The 25,974-nt window shown below is 38.4% G+C and overlaps 1 protein-coding gene across 2 annotated transcripts in view; it reads right to left on the reverse strand.

Annotated features, from left to right (window-relative positions):
• MYO1D (myosin ID) overlaps positions 1-25,974 on the reverse strand; it is a 376,912-nt gene that overhangs the window by 203,403 nt on the left and 147,535 nt on the right. For both annotated transcript variants that reach the window (XM_008010998.3, XM_073004844.1), the window contains exons 15-16: positions 21,171-21,337; positions 11,829-12,036 (exon numbers count right to left, since the gene is read on the reverse strand). In XM_008010998.3, the coding sequence (XP_008009189.1) occupies positions 11,829-12,036; positions 21,171-21,337 (375 nt within the window). The remainder of the gene's footprint in view (positions 1-11,828; positions 12,037-21,170; positions 21,338-25,974) is intronic.

Raw genomic sequence — 25,974 nt, forward strand, 5'->3', positions numbered from 1 at the left:
TTAATTCTGTTCAACTAAATTAGAGAATCTGAATGATTTTCTAGGAAAATATAAATTACCAAAACTAATTCCACAAAATAAAAACAGATCAATTATCACAAAGAACTAGAGTAAGCTGCTGAAGAGTTACGCTCCAACAAACACCCCCTTCCAGATGGCTTCACAAGGGAGTTTAACCTCAACAGATTAACTCCAAGGCTAGACTGTTCCAAAATACAGACAAAAAAGGAGAAGTGTCCATTTTATCTTGTTAGGCAAACATCATACTGCTATCAAATTGGTTAGAATTCTCTGTACTGATAATTCAAGAGAAAAAAATGACATGAGCATCCTGATATCTGTTGAAAAGTAATTTGATATAATTCATCTATTCTTGAATTTTAAGGTACATTACTCTTTTTAAAACTTATTTCATTTTTTTTTAGAGACAGGCTCACACTCTGTCACCTAGGCTGAAATTCAGTGGTACAATCATGTCTTACCATAGCCTAGAACTCCTGGGCTCAAGTGATCTTCCTGCCTCAGTCTTCTGAGTCACTGGGACTACAGGTGTGCTCCACTACACTCAGTTAATATTTTATTTTTATTTAAGTAGAGATGGGGTTTCGCTATGTTGCCCAGGCTGGTCTAGAACTCCTGGCCTCAGGTAATACTCCAGCTTCGATTTCCCAAAGTGCTAGGATTACAGGCGTGAGCCCCCATGCCCTGCCAAAGTACAGTACTCTTAACACAACTCGAATAGATGACTACCTTAGCATGTCTGCATGTTCAAATATATCTGTGTCAACCAGTATCAATCAAAAGTAGAAACCACTAGAAACATTTCCATTAAGTGCAGGAATACTTCAAGGCTGTCTAACATCACTGCTTAGGGAAAGCTCACAAGGAGGCTACGCAGCAGCCTGGCTCCTCCCCATAATACGACTGCCAGTTTGAGGACAGTGGCCCGGGAGAAGTACAGCTAATCCTGATATAAGAACAGAAAAAAATTTTACCATGAACCAGCACGAAAACGATGCTGAGTTTTACATGCTTCTGTTTTTCCTTTCCCACTATTATACTTGTGTGCATATATGTACATGGTGTGCCTGCTATTTGTATACACATTATGCATGCACTGATTTATTGATAAAATCACATAGCCCTATTTTTGAACAATATTTTCACAATATTAGTTTCCTAGGGGAAGGCCAAATGTTTATTATTTTGAATTAAGAAAAGATCCCTAACTACCCTATAATTCCACCTTGAATTCCACATAAAATTAGAAACAATCACATAATTTTAGCCTGTACCTTGAATATTTTATTTCACTAGCTTGAGGTTTTTTTTCCCCTGTTCTTGGCTTTATCTTTTTCATATCTTTTTGTCTTTCATGTCTTTCCATAGACTTTCTTCTCCACTCATTCCTTTGTCCCTCCTCGCCCCCCACTGCTATTCTGCTTTTGGAATTGCATCAATTTTGCAATGATTTAATAATCAAATTACTATCATCCTCTAATTAGGAGTCTACCAGATAAGCAACAATAAATTCTTGGGACTGAATGCATCTGAATATTTACAGCAAGGATTTCTATTATTTCCTGTAAAGACATGTCTGTAGTTTCACACAACTACAATGGAAGACTGCCAACTGACTTCAAAATTCAAGCTTGACTGTGGACCCCACAGTTCACTGTATCATGGATGCTACAAGCTGCGAGTCACGTTTAGGCCTGAAAAAAAACTGGAAAACTCATAGCATGGAACGTGGAGCAGGTAAGGGGCAGTATAATTTAAATTTCCAAAGAGTTGACAGTTCTTGCTGCTGTAGAATTCATAAGCTGTAACTGTGATGCTAAGTTACCTACAAATTGCTCAGAGGAAAATGATTAGAGTCTTAAGACATTACCATTTTGAGAAATAATTTATATGTTTAGTAGCTTTCAGTGAGTGACAGAGGAAGGGCCTTGCCCTCTTAACTACACCGGAAGAGCTGATTCTATTTCTAGAGCTACAATCAAAGCTATGCCATCTGAAATGGTCCGACTATGTGACACAGTGAGCAATTAAGATCCCTGTCTATAATTAATTATAGATACCCTTTAAAAAAGGGCCAATTTCCCCAAATAAACACAATTCACAAAGGCACCTATCTGTGTTATAGTTGGGTCAAGAAATCTATTCTTCCAATTTATCTACCTGTCCAAATTTGTTGTTAATGGACAAAAAACAAACTTTCTCAATTCTTTTCTATCTCCCTTTGAGAATCCATTCTTAACACAACCTTATATATCAATTTTGATCCCTTTTGCTTGTTTTTTTTTTTTTGAGATAGGGGTCTTGCTGTGTTGCCAAGGGTGGTATTGAACTCCTGGGCTCAAGTGATCCTCCTGCCTTAGCCTCCTGGGTAGGTGAGATTACAGATGCCTGCTACAGTGCCTGGCTATTGACAATTTTGATCTTGCCCTATGATTCCCTAGAATGAGAACACAAATATAAACTATGTATCTACCAAAAAAGAAAGGAAGTTTTCTGAAGGCTTTCATATCCCATCCCTCTTCCAAGACAACAAAACATTTTAGTCTGAATGGTTACAGAATACTAGAGGATTATAAATCTCAGTTATGCATTTGGTACACTGTTTTCATTAAAAATCAGTTAATTGTTAATTATTAGTTAAAAGTTAAAACTACAGTCTTCTTTCAGGATTTCCCCAACCATGCAACAAATAAGTGTCCTATTTTCTGGGAATTAATGAATATGACACATAGAAGATGAATGATAAATCCCAAACCAGAAAGGGCCAGGCTGAAGAAGAAAAAAAGCTAAAATAACAAAATCAATGTGAACAGATTTATCTCATAATACGCTAAATCACTGTATACTTCAACTCAGCTCCATCCGCGTGTTTGCTGCTGAAACGACAACATACTTTACTGATTTCTTAGCAACTCCTTTCTTAAAGCTGTAATTTTGAAAACTTATATAGTTTCTTCAGTGCCTTCTAGAAATACCATCTTAGTGATTTCTCATTCAAATGTGAAATAAGGAACACACACACAAACTCAAATGTAGAGGGTATGTGGGTAAATGAACCAAATGTGCATTATGAAAGATAGAGAAGAATGACCCTTATAAAAATCTCACTGGCTACATTGATTTATTTCTTTTAATGGGTATAGTATAACTGGGGCTTTTTATAAAATACATTTTTCAATATTCAGACAAAATATTCCGGTTTTGAGTCATTCACAAAGAGTGTTTTAAAAAATGAAAATAGTGCATCAGTGAGACAAACTCCTTCACACATTAGTTGGTGGGAGCATAAATTGGTACAATCTTTCTAGGGGCCATTCGAAAATGGGTATAGAAAATCTTAAAAGTATACATCTTTTAAATCAACAATTTTGTGTCTGAGAATTTATTCCAACAAAATAATCAAGGATATTTAGAAATAGTCAATGGTAGTAGTAGCAGCACTAGTAGTAATAACAGTAGCTAACATTCACTGAATTGTTAGTATTTGTCAAGCACTGCTCTAGGTAAACAGGGATGTGCAATGCAATGAGACCTGTGAGAGTGAAGAATTGGAAACGCCTAAATACCCAGTAATAGTAGACTGATTGAGGAAATGTAGATTGAGGAATCCTATGAAGGCCTAAGTCAGCTATTACAAATATGCAATAAATGTGTAGAGAGGTAAAGATATAACAAAAAAGTATTGCACAACAGTGATATAACAATTTAAATTTGCATTTAATATAAAATAACATTTTAAATAATATAAAATTATATTTTTTCATTTTTCGACATGAACTTGTATTGCTACAACTTATCCACTATAAAATCACTAAGTCTTTGCAATCTAGATGGTTATTTCTTTAAAAAAAAGATCTTTCTACTCATTTCACAAATTCCTTACAATATCAAGCCCACGACTGAGTACAGCTGACCCTTAAATATCTCAGGTTTGAACTGTGTGGGTCCACTTACACAGAGGTGTTTTTCACCCCAATGCAGATAGAAAATACAATACTCACAGGATGCAAAATCTGCATATACAGAGGGTTGACTGTATACTAAGAGAAACAATATGCACTAAACAGATTATTGGTAATTCTTTTTTTTTTTTTTTTTAGGCAGACTCTCGCTCTGTCACCCAGGTTGGAGTGCAGTGGCGCCATCTTGGCTCACTGCAAGCTCCGCCTCCCGGGTTTACGCCATTCTCATATCTCAGCCTACCCAGTAGCTGGGACTACAGGCGCCCGCCACTACGCTCAGCTAATTTTTTGTATTTTTTTAGTAGAGACGGGGTTTCACCATGTCAGCCAGGATGGTCTCCATCTCCTGACCTTGTGATCCGCTCACCTCGGCCTCCCAAAGTGCTGGGATTACAGGCGTGAGCCACTGCACCCGGCCAATTATCTGTAATTCTTGATACTGAGTAGTTAACGGTTTAGATTATGATAGAAGACTATACATATTTTTATGCATCGGAAAGTAACACAGTTTGTATCTCTCTAAGAACGACAAATTTTGGAGGTTCTGGTTTTAGTTAATGATATGATTTGGCTGTGTCCCCACCCAAATCTCATCTTGAATTGTAGCTCCCATAATTCCCACGTTCTGGGAGGGACCTGGTGGGAGGTAATTGAATCATGGGTGCAGTTTCCCCCACACTGTTCTCATGGTAGTGAATAAGTCTCACGAGATCTGATGGTTTTATAAGAGAAAATCTGTTTCACTTGCCTCTCATCTCTCTCTTTGCCGGCCACCATGTTAAGACATGCCTTTCACCTTCTGCCATGATTGTGAGGCCTCCCCAGTCACGTGGAACTGTGAGTCAAATTAAACCTCTTTCCTTTATAAATTACCCAGTCTTGGGTATGTCTTTATTAGCAGCATAAGACCAGACTAATACAATCAACATTTTTGACTGTCCCTTCTACAACTTTACCAATACATTTCTAATTTTTTTTTTTTTTTTTGAGATGGAGTTTCACTCTGTCATCCAGGCTGGAGTGCAGTGGCACAATCTTGGGTCACTGCAACTTCTCCCTCTGATTCAAGCAATTCTCCTTCTTCAGCCTCCTGAGTAGCTGGGATTATAGGTGCACGCTACCACATCCGGTTAATCTTTGTATTTTTAGTAGAGATGGGGTTTTGCCATAGTTGGCCAGGCTGGTTTTGAACTCCTGGCCTCAAGTGATCTGCCCGCCTCAGCCTCCCAAAGTGCTGGGATTACAGGCATGAGCCACTGCACCTAGCCTAAATCTCTATTAAGACACAGAAAAGGTATGAAAATACACCTAAAGCCAGGTTCTCAGATATTATCTATTATGCTGTACTATAACAAAAACAGCATGGTATTACCATAGGAATTGATTGTAGAATAAAATGGTGAGTCCTGAAATACATTCATGAATGTATGGAAGAGTAACACTGAACAAAGGTGAAATTTCAATTTAGTGGAAAAAAGAGAAATGTTTAAATAAACAAAATTAAAACATCTAGTTATTCACCTGGAACAAAATCATGTACAAAAATAAATTCCAGATCTATAATCTTTTTTTTTTTTTTTTTTAAGATGGAGTCTCACTCTGTCGCCCAGGCTGGAGTGCAGTGGCCCGATCTCAGTTTACTGCAAGCGCCGCCTCCCGAGTTCACGCCATTCTCCTGCCTCAGCCTCCCGAATAGCTGGGACGACAGGCGCCCACCACCACACCTGGCTAATTTTTTGTATTTTTAGTAGAGACGGGGTTTCACCATGTTAGCTAGGATGGTCTCGATCTCCTGACCTCATGATCCACCCACCTCGGCCTCCCAAAGTGCTGGGATTACAGGTGTGAGCCACTGCGCCCAGCCCCCCAGATCTATTAATTTTTTTTAGAAGAAACCCAGATGCTATAAAGAAAAAGAAGACAAATTTCATTATATTGAGAGTGAAAATTTTCACATGGAAGAGTTTATGATGAACAGAGTCAAATGACAACTCTAAAAAAAAACTGTGATATATAATATTAATGCATTTTATATACAGATAGCTCCCACAAATTCATAGGAAAAATATGAACCATCCAATATAAACATGGGCCGAGAATATAAGTAACAAGAGAGGCAATCCAAAAAGTCAATAAGCACACACTCAAGGGTAGTCATGGAAATTAAAAAATGTAGAAATAAGGTATCATTTCTTACTGATCACAATGGAAAAAATTAAATAGCCTGGTAAAAGCCACTGTGGTAAAAAATTTAGAGAAAAGAGTTCACTTGCATTGTGGGTTGAAATATGATTTCTTAAGATTAAAACCATATACACTCTTCACTTAACAATCTCACTCCTGGGAATCCAGTGCATAGAAATGAACGCACAAGTATGGAAGGCTACATGTATAAATATATCTATTAAAGTTTAGGGAAAACTATGGGGGTTCCCAGAAAAGAGTTTACATAGCAGGCCTGAGACTACTATGCTTACAGTGGTCTGCTTGCAAGGTTGGTCCTTGTGAGTGGCAAGCCACCCAGGTGCCAAGGCAAGAGACCGAGGGCACGAGCTGTTCCAGTATAATAAAATATATAAAACAAGAGTTATACTAGATCTAGATCATAGACATGATTATATATGAATATCATTAATCACTAGTTTGTAGCAATTACTCTTTATTCCAATATTATAATAGTCCTTACTCTACAATTATAAACTAGGAAAAACCAGGCCATACAGAGATAGGAGCTGAAGGGACATAGAGAGAAGGGACTAGAAGACAAGAGTGTGAGTCCTCTGTCACGCCCAGACAGGGCCACTAGAGGGCTCCTCGGTCTAGCGGTAACACCAGCGTCTGGGAAGACGCCCATTGCCAAGCGGACCATGGTCTAGCGGTAGCGTCAGTGCCAAGGAAAAACACCCGCTACTTAGCAGACCAGGAAAGGGAATCTCCCTTTCCCCGGCGGAGTTTGGAGAAGACTCTACTCCTCCACCTCTTGTGGAGGGCTTGATATTAGTCAGGCCCACCCGCAGTTATCTGGAGGCCTAACCATCTGCCTGTGATGTTGTGCTTCAGTGGTCACACTACTAGTCTGTTTTCATGTTCCATCCTGTACACCTGGCTCTGCCTTTTAGATAGCAGTAGCAAAATTAGGGCAAGTACTAAAAGTCTGTGATATGCAGAAATAATGGCGTAAGCTGTCTCTCTCTCTCTGCCTCGGCTGCCAGGCAGGGAAGGGCCCCCCTGCCCAGTGGACACATGACCCATATGACATTACCTATCACTGGAGATGGCTCACACTCCTTACCCTGCCCCTTTGTTTTGTATCCAATAAATATCAGTGTAGCCTGGCATTCGGGGTCACTATCGGTCTCTGTGTCTTGGTGGTAGTGGTCCCCCAGGCCCAGCTGTCTTTTATTTGTCTTGTGTCTTCATTTCTACAATCTCTCATCTCCACACACAATGAGAAAAATCCACCGACCCTGTGGGGCTGGTCCCTACAGGTCCTTGGCTGGTGTCTGGGAACTTGCTGGTCAACAGTTCCCTACGTTGATACAAAACTTTCCCTAAGTGATAAGATTGGTTTATTGTGTTTAAACTGTGTTTATACAAAAAATGCAAATTTTGCTGAATACCTGATTTCTCTTCTGAGAATCTGGAATTTTGGTAAATGATAGGTAGAAGGTGCCTAAATGACCAGTTCCCAGTAAAAATTTTGAGTACTGAGTCTCTAAGGAGCTCCCCTGGTAGGCAACACTTGGCATGTGTTGACACAGCTCACTGCTGGAGGAATTGAGTGCATCTGGTACCACTCTACTGGGAGAAGACTCTTGGAAGCCTGCTCCTGGTTTCCTCTGGATCTCACTCCTTATGCCTTTTCCCTTTGCTGATTTTACTTTGATCCTCTTGCTGTAATAAATTCTATTCATCAGTACAACACTATGCTGAGTCCTGTGAATCCTTCTAGTGAATCATCAAAATGGGTTAGTCTTGAGGACTCTCAACATAAGGGGTGGTGGTAAGAAATGTGGGCAGAGAGGGTAAATGTGGGGAAAAAAAAGAGTACAAATTATTGCAGAAAAAAGAGAGAGTTGATCATAAAAATACACTCATATCAACTATGATCTCGTTTATATTATATTAGATATGTTTGACTATATGCACAGAAAGATATCAAAAAGGATGACCACCACAATGTTAATGATGTTACCTCTGGATGGCGGGGTTTTAGGTGACTTTTTCACATTTTCCCTTACATTTTTTGTATGTTTTAAATTTGTTCTTACAATGAGCACAATTTATTTATATAATCAGTACAGCTATTTTTATTTTAAAAGGAAATAAAAATCAATTGTTAGAGATTTTTGTTTATAATAACAGTTCCTGATACTGTCTCTCCTAACTTCCCATTAAATTTCTATAAGGATACAGAAAAAGTAAAAACACACATCACATGGTTAGGTGACTGATGATCCATTCCCAAAAGCCCAGAGAAATTTCCTCTAATTTTATGGCCTGTGGAGTTGATCTAAAAAACATAATCAGTAGGTCACACATAAGATACCCTGCAACGGTCTCCTTAAGCTTAGGGAAGGAGACCGTTATATTCCCTACTTCACTGCCTTATCGTGAAGAAATGTGAGATCTGTCTCACAGAGAAGACTGGACAGTTTTCCCTTCACTGCACATGTGATAATTTTTGAAGCCATTGTCCCTTCTCTTTTAGAATCTCTTTCCTAGAGAGAGACTAATTTTTCACCAGAAAAAAAAAGCAGAGATAGGGACTGGTAATGGCACTCAGCATTTCTAGAAGCAGAGAGCTGTCAGAGAGAACCAGGAAAGGAAGAAGCCTAGTGGCTGCAGCCCTAGTAGCACACCTGCAATTGTATCTTTTTATGTATGAGCCGGGCCCATCTTTGGCTAGCAGAGCTGCCACAGACTTAAGTCTGTGGGACACTGACAATTGTGAAGGAAGTAAACAAACTATTGCTGTAGATTTAAAAAGAGGAATCTACCAGGCGCCATGTAGACCGAAAGTGAGTTCCAGGGTAGAGTGATTATGTAGTTTCTCCATACTGGAACACTTTGAGAGTAAAAGGGGTACTACTAATAGTCACAACAGGCAATTGCCATAAACCAGGACTGTCCTAAGCAAACTGAGAGGTATGGCCACCCTGGTTCAGAGCCTAACTCTGAGCTCGAATCAATCTCTTGAACAGGTAGAAAGAAAAAAGACATAGTAACAGATCTGGGGGTGGGGGCAAAAACCCCTAAAAACAAGCCTACAGGTAAGTACTTAATATCCAAGGGAAAGGATTCCAGGACTTGAAGACAGAGAAGAACAGATACTTGAAAATAATTTACTATGGCAGAAAACAGAGATCCAACACGAAAATTTACAAGCATTCTTGAGAAATAAAACAGAACTCAATGAAAGCAACATTAAAAAAAATTAATAGAAGGAAAATGTTTTGGGATGAAACAGAATTTAGTATTCCAGTCCAAATGTTTTCCTGAGTTCTAGGCAAAATAAATAAAAAGAAACCAACACTTAGAAACATCTTGGCAACTGGAAGAAAAAACTCATTATTTATACATGATATAATTATTTACCTAGGAAAGCCAACAGAATCAACAAATATAAATCAAGAAAGGTTTAATTCTAGATTTAGATAAAGCAACATACGTCAATATTATTTCTCTGTACTAACATTGCCACGTAGAAAATATAATTTAAAAATTCACATCAGCAACAAAAATAATAAAGTATCTAGGAATTAACCACGAATTCATAGGGCCTAAGTCTAAAGTTTAACAAAGATGATTTAAGTAAATCTATATTACACTCTTAATAGATGATTTAATATTGTAGAAATGTTAATCATTTCAAATTAATCTATATTCATTTCAATCCTAATAAAAATTATTGAATTTAATAAACTTATGCACATTAAAATGTATACTGCAGAATAAAGATCTATGTATCGGTTAATCAACCTTAATAAAGAAGTAGAAAAGATAAACTCTCTAATACACTAATATATATTATAATAAAAGCTGTGTTGCATTAGTGCAAAAACAGGCAAATAGAAAAATGGAACAGAATAGAGTACACAGAGATAGGGTGTGTGTGTGTGTGTACGTGTGTGTGTAATAGTGTGAATAAAACTATTTCCTATCTACATACAGGAACTTAATATATAATAAAAGTGGCACTGCAAATCAATGGGAAAAGGACAGATTGCTTAGTAGACGATATTGAGAAAACTTTCTCACCATATGGAGAAAAATAAAATTAGTTTCCTGTATAAAACCACATATGTAGGTGGATTCTAAATGAATTAAAGACCTAAATGTGAAAGGTAAAACTGTACAGTTCATAGAAGAAAATACAGAATATCTTTGTGACTGAGAGTCATGAAAAGCCTTCTTAAAGAAAATTCCAAATCACAAACTATAAGGCAAAATATTGAAGAATTTGATTATGTCAAAATTAAGAATTTGGTCCAACAAAGCATCTTATGGATAAAGTTCATCAGAATGCTTACAGAATAGGAGAATATATAACGTCTAAAGTCAATAAGAGGTTAATTTTGGAATATTGAAGGCATTTCTGCTAACCAACAAGAAAGTACCAGCTCGAGTAGAAAAACAGACAAAGAATATGAACACACAGTTTACAGGAAAATGCAGCAAGCAAAGAAGCCTTTAATGAGATAATCAAACTCAAAGGTAATCAGAGAAATACAAGGTAAAACAACAATGAGATACCATTCTATCTATTAATCTGACAAAATGTAGGTAGCTGGAAGATAGTGGTAGGGATATGGCACGCAGTAACCCTCATATACAGCTGTTGGTGGTGCAAACTGGCTCATGCGTGACAATTTGGCACTATTTATATCAATTAGGTATACACATGCCCTATGGCCCAGCAACTTTTCTCCTAGGTATATATCCCAAGGACATCCTCACAGAGGTACATGATTTTTCATATAGCTCTACAATTTTTTGCATTAAAATAGTTCATATGGAAGATATGGGAAAGGCTATGGGGGATAAAAAGACATACATGAATGAGTGAATGAAATGAGAAGGGGCCTTGCACAGATCAATGATGACAGGTACAGTACCATCAACTAATGAGCATTGAGTCAACACTGCGGACAAGTGGTGGTGAGTGGGTAATGATAGGTGAAGGAGGCAATTTCAAACATGTTGGCAACATTTTTTAATTACAAGGTTTAGAAGTCCTTTACGCGACTAGGCTTGGTGGCTCATTCCTGTAATCCCAGCACTTTGGGAGGCTGAGGAGCACAGATCACGAGGTCACGAGTTTGAGACCAGCCTGACTAACATGGTGAAACCCCATCTCTACTAAAAATATGAAAATTAGCTGGGTGTGGGGGTGTGCGTCTGTAATCCCAGCTACTTGGGAGGCTGAGGCAGGAGAATCGCTTGAACCCTGGAGTGGAGGTTGTAGTAAGCCAAGAATGTGCCACAGCACTCCAGCCTAGGCGAGACGGAGTGAGACTCCGTCTCGAGAGAGAAAAAAAAAAAAGTCCTTTACACATTTAAGCTGAAGGAAAAAACATAGTTAAGGGTAAAAGACAGAAAAACTGGTTCAGACATCTCTCCAAGTTTAAAGACAAAATGTCTTCAGAGTTTTGAAGATAAAATAATTTTGAACTTGGGCAACCAAGTAAGTTTTCCATGTGTGAAGGTAACAGAAAACATTTCAAGATATGCATAGACACAAAACAACATACCATCCAGGAATATTTCTTGAATTAAATATGCAACAAATTTTTAAGAACATAAAAGCAAAATCTTATCCTTATATAGAAAATATAAAATTACCTTTTGTAGAAAGAGAACAATCCTTATGAGCATCTGGGCACGGAGTTCTTCCAAGGTAAACAACGTTCGGGGTGTTCGAATGAAAATTTTGGTCTTTCCATAAGCTACATCATCCTGAAAACCACACCGTTCAATCAGTTTCTTGACAGCCTCTTTATCTGAAGGAAGGTCATGGTTGGGCCAGGTGAATTCAGAGATCATCTTATACCTGGATGAAAAAAAGAAATAGGGTTAAGGGAGAAAACCATATGATCATCTCAATAGAAAACTATTCAATAAAAATTCAAGACACCTCATAAAAAACCAAACCAAATCTTAGCAAACTATCAATAGAATTTCATTAGCCTCATAAGGGATGCAAAAAAAAGGCTTCAGTAAAATAAAACACTTTAAGATAACTTTTACTAAACTAGGTATAGAAGGGACTTCCTCAAACTCATAAAGTCTATTTGCCAAAATCCTACAGCAAATATTGTTCATAAAGGGGTAACCTTAGAAGCATTCTTTTTACAAACAGCTACAAGAGAAGGGTGGCTCTGCCATGGGTCCTGCTCGGCATTGCTCTGGAGGTCTAGTCAACATAGTGAGACCAAGAGATAATGGTAAATGACTGAGGGAAAAACAAAATGGATGCTACTTATGTATAATGTAACTTTCCTCAAAGGAAATCAAACAGATCTCTAGATAAAAAAAAAATTAAAAAAAAAACTATTATAACTAAAAGAAAATTAAGCGGTGTTGCTGCACATAAGAGCAACACACAAAAATTAATTGCATTTCTACATACAAGCAGTCAATAGCTCCTTGCCATGTGGGCCTCTCATAAGGCAGCTCACCACACGGCGGCTTGCTTGAGTGTGAGTGTGAACAAGACAGAAGTCACAGAGTCACAGTATTTTGTGGCCTAATCTCAAAAGTGACATCCTATCACTTTTGCCATATTCTACTTTGTCAGAAGCAAATCACTAGGTCTAGCCTACACTCACGGGAAGGGGATTACACAAGGCATGGATACCAGGAGGTAGAGGGCATCTTAGAAGGCTGCCTATCACAGTTTTTTCCACCATGCAAAGCTGTTTAATACATGTAGTCAAATTTAGCTTTTTTCTTATAGTACATCTAAATTTTAAGTCATTGTATGAAAGGCTTTCTTCACTTGGGTTACAGAGTATTGCATTTATGTTTTCTTCTAGTACTTGTATGTTTTCCTTTTTCACATTTAGATTTCTGATCATTTAGATGGTTTTTTGGTATATGGTGTGAGGTATGGATCTAATTTTATCTTTTAACAAATGGCTGTCTAGCCGTTCCAACACTATTAAAAAGTTCATCTTTCCCCCTCTGTGATTAACATGCTGCCTTTATCATATGTTCTTCAGTTTATTTCTGGACTTTCTGGTCTGTTTCATTGCCGTGTCTGTCCATCTGTGCATCACTACCACATGGTTTTAATTATAGAGGATACAAGTACATTTTAATGTTTTTCCCTAATTCTTTTCTTTTTTAAAGGTCTTTCTAGTTATTCTGGCACACATATTTTTCCATATGAACTTCAGAATCAAGTTTTATAGTTCCAGGCAAAAAAACCAGAATCCAGTGAACAAACGATTTTTAAAGACCCAAACCACCCTTGATAGTTTTATTGAGTTGAAACATTAAATACATTATTATTATTATTATTACTATTATTATTATTTTGACACAGAGTCTCACTCTATTGCCCAGGCTGGAGTGCAGTGGTGCGATCTCAGCTCACTGCAACCTCCGCCTCCCAGTCCAAGTGATTCTCCTGCCTCAGCCTCCTGAGTAGCTGGGATTACAGGCACCTACCATGCCCAGCTAATTTTTGTGTTAACGGTAGAGATGGGGTTTTACCATGTTGGCCAGGCTGGTCTTGAACTCCTGACCTCAAGTGATCTGCCCGCCTTGGCCTCTCAAAATGCTGGGATTATAGGCAAGAGCCACTGCACTCAGAGAATCTATTAATTTTATATGGTGTTCAGTTGTCCTATCCAAGAACAAGACATGTCTTCCCACTTGATCTACTCTGCTTTGTGCCTTACATGAATCTTTAGAGTTTTCTCATAGGCCTTTTCTTTCTTTCTTTCTTTCTTTCTTTTTTTTAATAATTATTTTATTTTTTAAGTTCTGAGGTACATGTGCAGAATGTGCAGGTTTGTTACACAGGCAAATGTGTGCCATGGTGGTTTGCTGTACAAATCAGCCCATTACCTAGGTATTAAGTCCAGCATCCATTAGCTATTCTTCCTGATGATCTCTATTCTCCCACCCCAACCCCAACAGGCCCCAGTGTGTGTTATTCACCCCCATATGTCCATGTGTTCTCATTGTTCAGTTCCCACTTATAAGTGAGAACATGTGGGGTCTGGTTTTCTGTTCCTGTGTTAGTTTGCTGAGGATAGTGGCTTCCAGCTCCATCCATGTCCCTGAAAAGGGTTTTAACCTCTTTCCTTTTTACGGCTGCATAGTATTCCATGGTGTGTGTGTACTACATTTTCTTTATCTAGTCTATCATTGATGGGCATTTGGGTTGACTCCATGTTTTTGCTATTTTGAATAGTGCTGCAATGAACATACCTGTGCACATATCCACAAAAACAAGCAATGGGGAAAGGAGTCTCTATTTAATAAATGATGCTGGGAGAACTGGCTAGCCATATGCAGAAAACTGAAATTGGATCCCTTCCTTACACCTTATATAAAAACTAACTCAAGATGGATTAAAGACTTAAATGTAAAACCCGAAACTATAAAAACCCTAGAAGAAAATCTAGGCAATACCATCGAGGATATAGGCATGGGCAAAGACTTTATGATGAAATCACCAAAAGCAATTGCAAAAAAAACAAAAATGACAAATTAAAGAGCTTCTCCACAGCAAATGAAATTATCATCAGAATGAACAGACAACTTACAGAATGGGAGACAATTTTTGCAATCTATCCATCTGACAGAGGACTAATATCCAGAATCTAAAAGGAAATTAAGCAAATGTATGTACAAGAAAAAAATCAATCCCATTAAACAGCAGGCAAAGGATATAAACAGACACTTCTCGAAAAAAGACATACATGCGGCCAACATATAAAAAACATCTCAACATCACTGATCATTAGAGAAATGCAAATCAAAACCACAATGAGATACCATCTCACACCAGTCAGAATAGTGATTAGTAAAAAGTCAAGAAACAACAAATGCTGGCAAGGTTGCAGAGAAATAGGAACGCTTTTATACTATTGGTGGGAATGTAAATTAGTTCAACTACTGTGGAAGACAGTCAATTCCTCAAAGATTTAGAACCGGAAATACCATTTGACCCAGCAATCCCATTACTGGGTATATACCTAAAGGAATATAAATCATTCATAGGGCTTTTCATATTTCTTGTTAAAATAGTAGATATGTAGGCAGCATCTGTTAATTACTCCCTAATTACAGTTAATTACTTCCTTCTTCTTGACATATCTCTTTTCTTAGATTCCATGACAGCATGCTCTCCTTCTGCCTCTCTGGATATTTCTTGTCAATCTGATTTTCTGTCTACTTTGGCTACTATTATATCCCCAAATGCAGGCGTGTCCTAAGGCTAAGATCAGGACTTCTTTCTATGTATCCTCTCCCCACATTACCTCATCTAGTCCACTTACTTTTAATAAAACATTCCAAATATAAAAACAAAAATATATATTTTATAGGTATATAAAATATAAAAATGTACTTTCAATTTGTGTATCATCCCTAGTCTAGCGCTCAGTTATGAGCTTCAGATTTATATATCCAAAGTCTACACAGGTCTTGAAGGCATCTTAATTACTCTTTCAGTCTTTTCCTACCTCAATCTACCCAGTTACTAAAGCCAGGATCCTGAGAATACTTTTATTCTTTCCCTCTCTATCATGATTTCTAATCCATCATTAAGTTCTATTGACTCTACCCCCAAAATATATTTAAAATTTTACAGTTCTCCTCATCCTTACTGCTTCAATTCAAAGGCAAGCCACCTTCTAGTTTACAACAGACTCCTAAATTGTTTTCCATTTCCATTCCAATCCATTCTGCATACATCGGTCAGAGTAGTTTTCTAAAAAGCTTGAAATCATTTTTGTCTTTGGCTGCTTTCCTTCCTCACTATCCTTCAATCATGTTGACTTCTTTGGGGTTCTGTAATACGGTTGCCTCCTTCCTGCTTCAGAGTCTTTGCACATGCTGTTCCCACTGCCTGGAATACATTTTACCTAGTCCTTGAAAGTCTGGCTCCTTCTCATCCTTTAGTCTTTTCTTGATCTTTGTATATCAACAAACCCCCTACCCCCAATATTCTCTCTAAGGCTACTAGTTTTATTTATTCTTTTCTCACATCATTTATCACAGCTTGTAATCATACTGATTTGTGGGTTTATCTGCTTAATGTCAGTCTCCCTCCTTAGTCTGTGGCTACTATGAAGGCAGGGACTTTGTTTTGTTCCCTACTATATACCATATGCCTATCATGTTGCCTGCTATACTATGAGGCAATAGATATTTGCAGAATGAATGAAAGGAAATCATTTAAAGCTTACTCACTTGCTAGATGGGGGCAGAGATCAAAGCCCAGTGAAAAAGTTCTAATATAAAGACAGAGGTAATACCAAACAATGTCACATGAAAAAACGCGAAATCAGAAATCTCTCAAATTCGTTACCAAACTATAGTAGGGGTCTACATCTGGGTCATCATATGGGTAGTGCTGGTGTGTGTTTGTTTCAGGCACGCTGCAGAAACTGGATTGCTATCCTACAGCCCCACTGCTCAGCTCCCATGGCAGGGGAGAGGCACTCTGCCTTCCTTCATGCCGGCAAAGTGCATGACCCTGGTTCTCTGGCAAACTAGCAATCTGAACTTGCTAATTAAAAAGTTGAACTCATCTGCTTTCTGACAGTGAGTTTTACCTCCCTAAAGGACTAACTTTTAAGGTTATCAGCATGTTTTAAATCCTTCTCTCTTTTCTCAGTAAAATAAAAGAAAATGACTAAAAGTCACAAGCAAAAATTTAGGTTCAAACCTAAACTACTTGCAAAAATCTGCAAAATTTAAAAGGAAAAATTCACTGTAGAAAATATTACCTTTTCTCTCATCGTCACTGGATGAGCCACATAAAATGGGGATAATGTATATTCCTCACGTGGTTGTCAGTTTCAGTGACTTACTACATGTGAAACGTTTAAAACAGTATCTAGTACATCCAGTAAACATTTCAAAATATTCACAACTATTATTATAACTCACTTGGAAATTTCAACACATAATTTTTTTTCCTGTCTAGTTAATCACAGTCTATATCCTTTCCATAAACAGGACAAAATCTTTAATGGTCTCTACTTCTCACTCCCATTTTATTTTAGTTCCAGATTATTACTAAAGACTACTTTCCCACCTTTACAATCACTACTTGTTTAGATTTAACAAAAAGTTTTACAGATTTCTTTGCTCAATGTTGCTTTTTTGCATATATCCTGCCACATGTTTCCTTTCTGCATTCATCTTTCTTTTTGCTGAAGTACATCCTCTAGGACATTTTTCAGAGGGTCTATGAATAATAAACTTTCTCAAACTAGGTATGCCAGAAAATGCTATTTATTTTAATCATACTCTTGAATGGTATTTTGACACAGAATACAATTCTAGACATGAAGGCCCTTTCCCTGCACTGTGAAAGCATTTTGCTCCTTCGTCTATTTGATCAAATGTTCATGAGGAGCCAGATGTCAGCGTGATTCTCTCTCCCCATAGGCAGTTTGTCTTTTTCTCTTGGGAGCTATAAATATTTTTCTTTAACATTCTAAAAGTGAACAAATGTATTTTTAAGTTTTAAAAAAATTCTTACGCTTGACAATCAGTGTATCCTTTTAATCTGAAGATTCGTCTTTTTTCAGTTCAGGCAAATCCCTGGCCACTGTTTGAATAGTGCCTCTCCCCTATTCTTGGTGTTCTTTCCTCTAGTCCTTCTGTTACATGGGTTTTGCTGCTCCTGGATCAACCTTACATGTGGCTGGACCTTTCTTGAATACTTCCCATCTTTTTTTTCTTTGTGATGAGATCTGGAACAAGACTTCAGCTTGATCCTCTGGCCCACTAATTCACTTTTCTAAAAAGTTTAGTTTTTAAAAAAATTTTAAAAATTGTGATCAACTTTACATGTACCAAAATACACACACTGAAGTATATAATTCAATAAGTTTTGACGAATGTGTATACTCATGAAACTGACACCCCAGTCAAGATATATCATGTCAGAGAGTTCCCCCATTCTGCTTTCCAGTCTGCAGACAGAGGTCATACCAATACATAGCTAACCACTAAATTAGTTTTGCCTGCTCTTGAACTTCACGTAAAGGGCAGCATAAAGTTGCTACACTTTTCTTCTTAAAATGTCATCATCTGGCTGGGCATGGTGGCCCATGTCCATAATCCCAGCACTTTGGGAGTTGAGGCGGTTGGATCATCTGAGGTCAGGAGGTTGAGATCAGCCTTGCCAACATGGTGAAACTCTGTCTCTATTAAAAATGAAAAAAAATTAGCTGGGCTTGGTGACGTGCCCCTGTAATCCCAGCTACTTGGGAGGCTGGGGTGGGAGAACTGCTTGAACCTGGGAGGTGGAGCTGCAGTGAGGTAAGATGGTGCCACTACACTCCAGCCTAGGTGACACAGCAAGACCCTATCCAAAAAAAAAAAAAAAAAAAGCTTCTGTGACATAATCCTCTTCTGGTTTTTCTTGTACCTCATTGGTTGCTGCTTCTCTTATCTTTGCTGGTTCTTTCACGCCAGACCACAAATATAAACATTGTCATGGACCTCCTCCTCTTCACTATACAGTCCCAAGACTTTCTATGTAATCTATGTTACCAGCGACTCCAAACTCTCGTATCTGCAGCCTAAACTTCTTTCTAGAACTCCAGGTATGAAAGTTTAATGGCTTAATATTTCTGCCTAGATATTTAGTAGGATTTCAAAGTGAACATAGGCTGGGTGTGGTGGCTCACACCTGTAATCCCAGCACTTTGGGAGGCCGAGGCGGGCGGATCACGAGGTTGGGAGATTGAGACCATCCTGGCTAACACAGTGAAACTCCGTCTCTACTAAAAATACAAAAAAATTAGCCGGGCATGGTGGCGGGCGCCTGTAGTCCCAGCTACTTGGGAGGCTGAGGCAGGAGAATGGTGTGAACCCGGGAGGCAGAGCTTGCAGTGAGCCGAGATCGCACCACTGCACTCCAGCCTGGGTGGCAGGGCGAGACTTCGTCTCAAAAAAAAAAAAAAAAAAGTGAACATAGAGATGTTTCAAAGTTAACACAGTCAAGAGAATAATCTTGATTCCATCGTTACTCCTGTTCCATATCCTCTTCCTCAAAATTATTTTACCCAATTTTATCTCAGCAAATGGTACTGTGCTTACCTAGATGCTCAAGCCAAAATCTAATTTTCATCCTTCATTCCTCTTTATTCCTGTTTCATCATATCCAATCCATGAGCGAGTCTTGTCAACTTATCCCTCAAACATATCCCAAATCTGTCCAATGCTCTTGTATCTACAATAGTCCCTTACTGAAGGCACTATCATCAAGTCCTGTCTCCTGGACTCCTGCAGTAGCATCCCTAAACGTCTCCTTGCCTTCCCTTTTTTTTTTTTTTTTTTTGAGATGGAGTCTCGCTCTGTCTCCCAGGCTGGCATGCAGTGGCATCTCGGCTCACTGCAAGCTCCGCCTCCCAGGTTCACGCCATTCTCCTGCCTCAGCCTCCTGAGTAGGTGGGACTACAGGCGCCCACAACCACGCCCGGCTAATTCTTTGTATTTTTAGTAGAGACGGGGTTTCACTGTGTTAGCCTGGATGGTCTCGATCTCCTGAACTCGCGATCTGCCCGCCTCGGCCTCCCAAAGTGTTGGGCTCACAGACGTGAGCCACCGCGCCCGGCCAACATCTCCTTGCCTTCTATTCACACAGCAGCCACAGTGATTCCTTTAAGACATTCATAAGGTTGTGTAACTCCACGCTTAAAATCCACCAATGGCTTTCTTTCTTTTTTAAATCACACCTAACCAAAACCTAAATAGTTCAGTCTGATTACAAAGTTCGACATGATTTGGCTCTTGTCCATCTCTCTGATCTCATCTCACACAACTGTCCTGTCAGTGTCCTCCAACCACAGTGGACTACGTTTGGCATCTAAAATGCCTCACTTACTACTGCAATAGAGCCTTTTCCCTGGCTACTCCCTCTGTCCCACCTTCTCTTTGCTCTGATCTTTGCATAGCTGGCTGCTTCCTGTCACTGTCAGCTCCTTAGAGACTCTTTTGACCCACTAATCTAAAGTACTTGAATTTTCCGCATTTTTCTGGTTTATATTTTGTGTATATATTTATTTGTTTTTTGGGGGAAATCTACAGTCGAGATTATAGAAAATGTTCAATAAATGTTTTAAAACAAATAGATAGAATTTAAAGCATTCTTGTGATTCCAAGTTATCAATTATCATTATCATTATTTTTTTATATGACATGGTATCATTAAGCAACATTATCAACAATAAATTAACAATAGCAACAATATATTATACTTATTGAGTGATTACTATATGGAGGTACTACTACTCCAAGTGCTTTGTATATATTTTCTTATTTCACCCTCTAGCTTCAAGGTAGTTGTTATTATTATCCCCATTTTACACATGAAGAAACAGGCATGAAAAGGGTATGTAATTTGTCCAAGGTCACACAACTGAAAAATGACAGAGCCAGGACTCAAACCAAGCAGCATGATTTCAGGCCCTCCATGCTTAACTCCTTAATATTTTATTATTATGAAAATTACCAACACCAGTAATGACAGGCAGCGTTGATTAAATAGCTATGATGCACTAGGAATCTAGGCTTTTTACTTAGGTTAATTTCTCATAACACTCCATGAAATGTTATTTTACTTATTTTACAGATGCAAAAACAGGGTCAAAGTAGTTAAATTTCTGGCCCATGCTCAAGCAGCAAGTAAGGGGCACAATAAGAACTCCACCCACAATGTGACTTCAGATCAGTGTTCTTTCTGCTATGCTATGACACCCGCAGTTCTTCCCCAAAGGCTGAAACTTTTTCAGGGTCCATAAACCATGAACTCAGGGACTCATATTGAAACTGGGAAAGTCTTTCATATTTGTAATTCCCTCAGCTCTTTTGTTCACCGAACAAATATTTATAGATTGCCTAATATGTGCTGACTGATGCACGGTTGTATGGGGAGGACTCCGTTATTCTCAGTGAACTAGGCCTCTCTGATGAGTCTATTCTCACCTGTGAAGAAACTTCTCATATGTCTGGCGGAAGGCAAATCCTGCCCGACGCACTCTCACATTTTCCAGTAGTCCAAGATATTCTACTTGGTGCCGGCAGCGTTCATCATCAAATATCTGTGGAGATTTCTTGTCATTGGGTTTGATGCAACGAACGTAATATGGTTCCTAAAGAAACAAATCAGCAAATGGTAAATTTCACTGGAGAAAATTCTCCAACTAGGGACACTAACATGTAATTAGTGTTAATTGTGTCAAGTTAAGCTCAGTGCCTCTAATTTCTCAGGCATACACTTATGAATAAAGTAGTTATTCTTCCTTTCTCCTTCAATTCAAGGTTAGAAGTTCTTGTGCATTCAGGTAAATGTTTGTTTAATTTTGTTTTAGGCTTTATTAGGAATAGTAGAAAAGGGATAAAACTAGGAAGTAAATAACAGAGATGTAAAGATCGAGTTTCTGTGTGTTTATGAAAACAAGGTTAAAGCAGCTGAAGGAGTAATTCAATAGAAAAAGGCAGCAGCTAACGATGAAAATGGATGGATAATGTAAAAAGACATTCTTTGTTAATGTTAATATTATGTTAAGGAATGACAGGCACAGCTCTGGTATATAGTAAGTGCTCCTTAAGTGTCAGCCATCAGTATTAATATTATTGCATTAGTTTGTACTTTTGGAAAAGAGATTAAACTTCATGGGTAAGTAGAGAAGTTCCAAAACCACCTATAGGCACCAGTGATTCTATGAAGGAGCTCAGCTAGCAATCCTTCCCTCTGTGCCAATGAAGCTTTATACCACATATTAGATCATAACCCCTTTTAAATATAAAACCATGCTTGGCATACATCCTGGTACACTGAAGATAATGAATAAATTATCACTGGATGAATCAATTAGGTCAAATGTGTCCTGTAAGTGTAAAGAATTTCTTTTTCTTCTCTGAATCTGTTATCTATCAGACACACAGATGCACTTTAAAATACAGAATTCCTCTGTAGTTAAATTAGGCAGTTTTGAGCTCTGCTGAGGGCTAGAAGTAGAAAGGGGTAGTAAATAATTTAAGCAGGAGAGATTTGAAGGATGTAAATTTACTTGCATTTTGAACAGAATAACAGTTTCCAATACCTAAAAAAAGAAACTCCGATAGTACATTTATCATGCTGTCCCACATGGTACAAGGTAATGCCATTTTTTGCCTTTTTCTAGGCCCTGCTGCTTTAGTTTCCTATTGCTGCTGTAGCAGATTATCATAAATATAGTGGATTAAAACAACACAGTTTTATTATCTCACATTTCTGGAAGTCAGAAGTCTGAAATAGGTTTAACTGAGCCAAAAGTCAATGTGTCAGCAGGGTTGGTGTTTTTGGGAGATCCAGAAGAAAATCCATTTTCTTCTATTTTCCAGCTTCTGGAGGCTGCCCACATTCCTTGGCTGGTAGCCCCCTTCAATCTTCAAAGTCAGCAATGGCCAGTTGAGTCTTTTATAGATGTCACCTCCTTGTTCTGACTTTTCTGCTTCCCTCCTTCTCACTGAAGGACTCATAATAGCACTGGGGCCACTTGGGTAATGGAGGATAAGCTGTTATCTTCAGGCCCATTTATTAGCAGCCTTATCTCCATCTGCAACCTTAATTCCACCTTGCTACAGCATGTATCATGTTCGTAGGTTCTGGGGATTAGGATGTGGACATCTGGGATGACTATGGTATAGTAATAATAACAATAAAAAATATCTATCTAGCCTTTGTTCCTGGTTTCTGGCATACAGCTTCAAAAACTTGTGAAATTTATTCAGTGAGAGGAGTGTCGTAGTTATGCTAATGAGGTGACTCATAGCTGGGCCTCTAGATAGCTTCAGGATGGGAGCTGGTCACCAGAAAACTCCTTCATGTGCTGGAACTTACAGTTGCCTGACTTCTGGGCAGGTTAGGGGGACTAAAGATTAAGCTTAATCACGTGATCAAAGATGTAGTCAATCATGCCTTTGTGATGAAACACTGATAAAAAATAACAAAACCTCAGGACGCTGAGTCTCAGAAGAGCTTCTTGGTTGGTGAACACATGGATGTACTCAGAGAGGGGAGCATCCTGATTCCAGAGGGACAGAGCTCCTGTGCTTGGACCCAAGTTCTGTGAATCATTCTAGTGAATTATCAAACCTGAAGAGGGGGGTCAAGGGAATCCTCAAATTTGTACCCAAGTCATATATAAGGGCAGGTGTTCTGTGGACCTCACTTGCAGCTGGTGTCTGAAGTAAAGGAGATTCTTGTTGGGGACCCTGTCCTTTAATTTTTCAGATTAATGCTAACTCTGGGTAGTTAGTGTCAGAATTGAATTCAATTGTAGCACACTTAGCTGATGTCAGAGTTGCTGTTGCAATGCAGAGGCCATTATTCTGTCTAGTACACCTGCCCTTTTTCATCTTGTCATCTGTAGCAGAACAAAAAACATGACCTCAATATCTTGCACCACCTCCCAGTAAGAGGTGGAGTCTCTACACCACTTCTCGAATCTGGCTTGGCCTGTGACATGCTTTAACCAGTAGAATGCAGCAGAAGCAACACTGGGTTACTTCTAGAAACCCATCCTTGAGAGGTTCTGCCCTCTTGGACCACTTCTACCACATGAAGAAACCCAGGAATAAAGACTACATGACATAAGATGCCCAGGCATCCAGGCACATGATTTGAGTGAGCTCATCTTAGCCTATCTAGCCCCAGCTGACTGCAACTGCTTGGTGAGCCCAGCAGAACTGCCCAGTCAACCCCTGAATCATGACGAAGAACCATTATTTTAAGCACTATATTTTAGAGTGATTTGTTATGGATTAATAGATAACTTACACTTCTTCCCTATTTTGGAATACCAACCCATTCATAGATATTAAATTTTGGTATATTTAAGCTGAGGATCAATATTTTATTATAAAGCACAAGCAGAATCCTACTTTAAAAAATAATGATGGGTGATCAAACGTTCATTAAATCTGTACTGATTTTCAAGTGGAACATCTATATTGGGGGAACAACTGTAGCTCACTTTAAAAAATGGCTCATAGTTAAGTGTTTTAAAAAACTTAATAGGATGGGGAAGTCGGGAGGAGGCACTGTTTACTTAAGGATTTTCTATTAGTTTGCTGGAGTAGAGTGTCTTTACTTCTTGGTGAATTAACAAAGAAAAGTGGCACTGAGCACAGTAAATGCCAAAATACTTCCAGATTTATCTGTATGTTTGGTACTAGTGTAACAGAATAAGCATTGTACAAAATCAGAACACTTGAGTCTTGGCTGTAAATTCTCTCTGGAACTAATTAGCTAATTTATGAAATGAAGATACTAGGGCTTTCTTTGAGTAATGACAGACTAGGTAATTTAAACTGACACCCATGCTGAGGGTTAACTAGAATAGCTAAACAAAATAAACAGAACGTTTGCTTGACGACATGGGAGATCTAACAAGACAGCGGAGAATTTACTGGGTCAGAATCCAGGAGAGGAAGAAAACCGTGGAGGAGAACCCAGATTTTGAGGCTGCCTTTTTTTCCTGGGGAAATTTGCCACTTCAAGAGAAGGTAGATGGGATCTGAGTAGTGACGGGATCATCAGCAACTTCATGGGCCTAGTGGGACAAAGATTAGCGAATAAGGCCTGAAAAGGAGGGGACATAGGTAAACCCCTCTTACTTTGGGTTAGGATCCCACCAACAGGAATAAGGATGAATTAGAAGGAGGCAGTCCTTTACAGGGACCATAATTCAGCTTTGAATCACCTGAGTCCTTGAAATTGGAATAGCTGATTTGGAATAGTATTGTTCTTAGGTAACTAAAAGAAGCAAAATTAACTCTTCCCTGAAGAAAAAAATCACATAAACTTGGGCCTCCAATTATTTCTACAGATTATTTTGCAAATATAATATTTGGAACAAAATAAAAAGTAAACAGACATATAAGTAGCCAAGTAAATTGGAATTAGAAACAGCAAAACAAAATAAAAAATAAACAGACCTGCAGGTATCCAGACACTGAAGTTATCAAACAGAGATATTAAAATAACTATGCTTACCATGTTCAAGGTGACAAAAGACAATAATGAGAATTTTGTATAGAACCAGAAACTATGAAAAAGAACCAAGCCAAATGGAAACCTAGAACTGAAAAATATAATAAAGGAAATTAAGAACTCAGTGGATCAGTAGAAGGGTAGATTAGAAGTAGGTGAAGAAGGCCAGGCGTGGTGGCTCATGCCTGTAATCCCAGTCTTTTAGGAGGCCAAGGCAGGTGGATTACTTGAGGTTAGGAGTTTGAGACCAGCCTGGTCAACATGGTGAAACCCTATCTCTACTAAAAATACAAAACATTAGCTGGGCATGGTGGCGTGCTCCTGTAATTCCAGTTTACTCAGGATGTTGAGGTAGGAGAATGTCTTGAACCTGGGAGTCAGAGGTTGCAGTGAGCTGAGATCATGCCACTGCACTCCAGCCGGGGCAACAGAGTGAGACTCCATCTTGAAGGAAAAAAAAAAAAGAAATAGGTAAAGGGAAAAAAAAGGAATGTATCAGAAGTTAAGTGAGAAGAAATTTTCTGGAATGAAGCATGGATAGACAAAAAGATGGAAAACAAAGATGGGAGGCTAAGAGGTATAGAAGATACAGTGAAATGGAGTTCTAAAGGAGAAGAGACAGAAGGGACAGAAGAAATATTTGAAAAGAACTTGCTAAAACTGATTTAAAAAGTTGAGCTACAAATTGAAGAGATTCTACAAACTACAGCATATTTTAAAAAAAATCTACACCTAAGCACATCATAGTGA

Source organism: Chlorocebus sabaeus, chromosome 16 (genome assembly GCF_047675955.1).
Source record: "Chlorocebus sabaeus isolate Y175 chromosome 16, mChlSab1.0.hap1, whole genome shotgun sequence".
Classification (NCBI taxonomy): domain Eukaryota; kingdom Metazoa; phylum Chordata; class Mammalia; order Primates; family Cercopithecidae; genus Chlorocebus; species Chlorocebus sabaeus.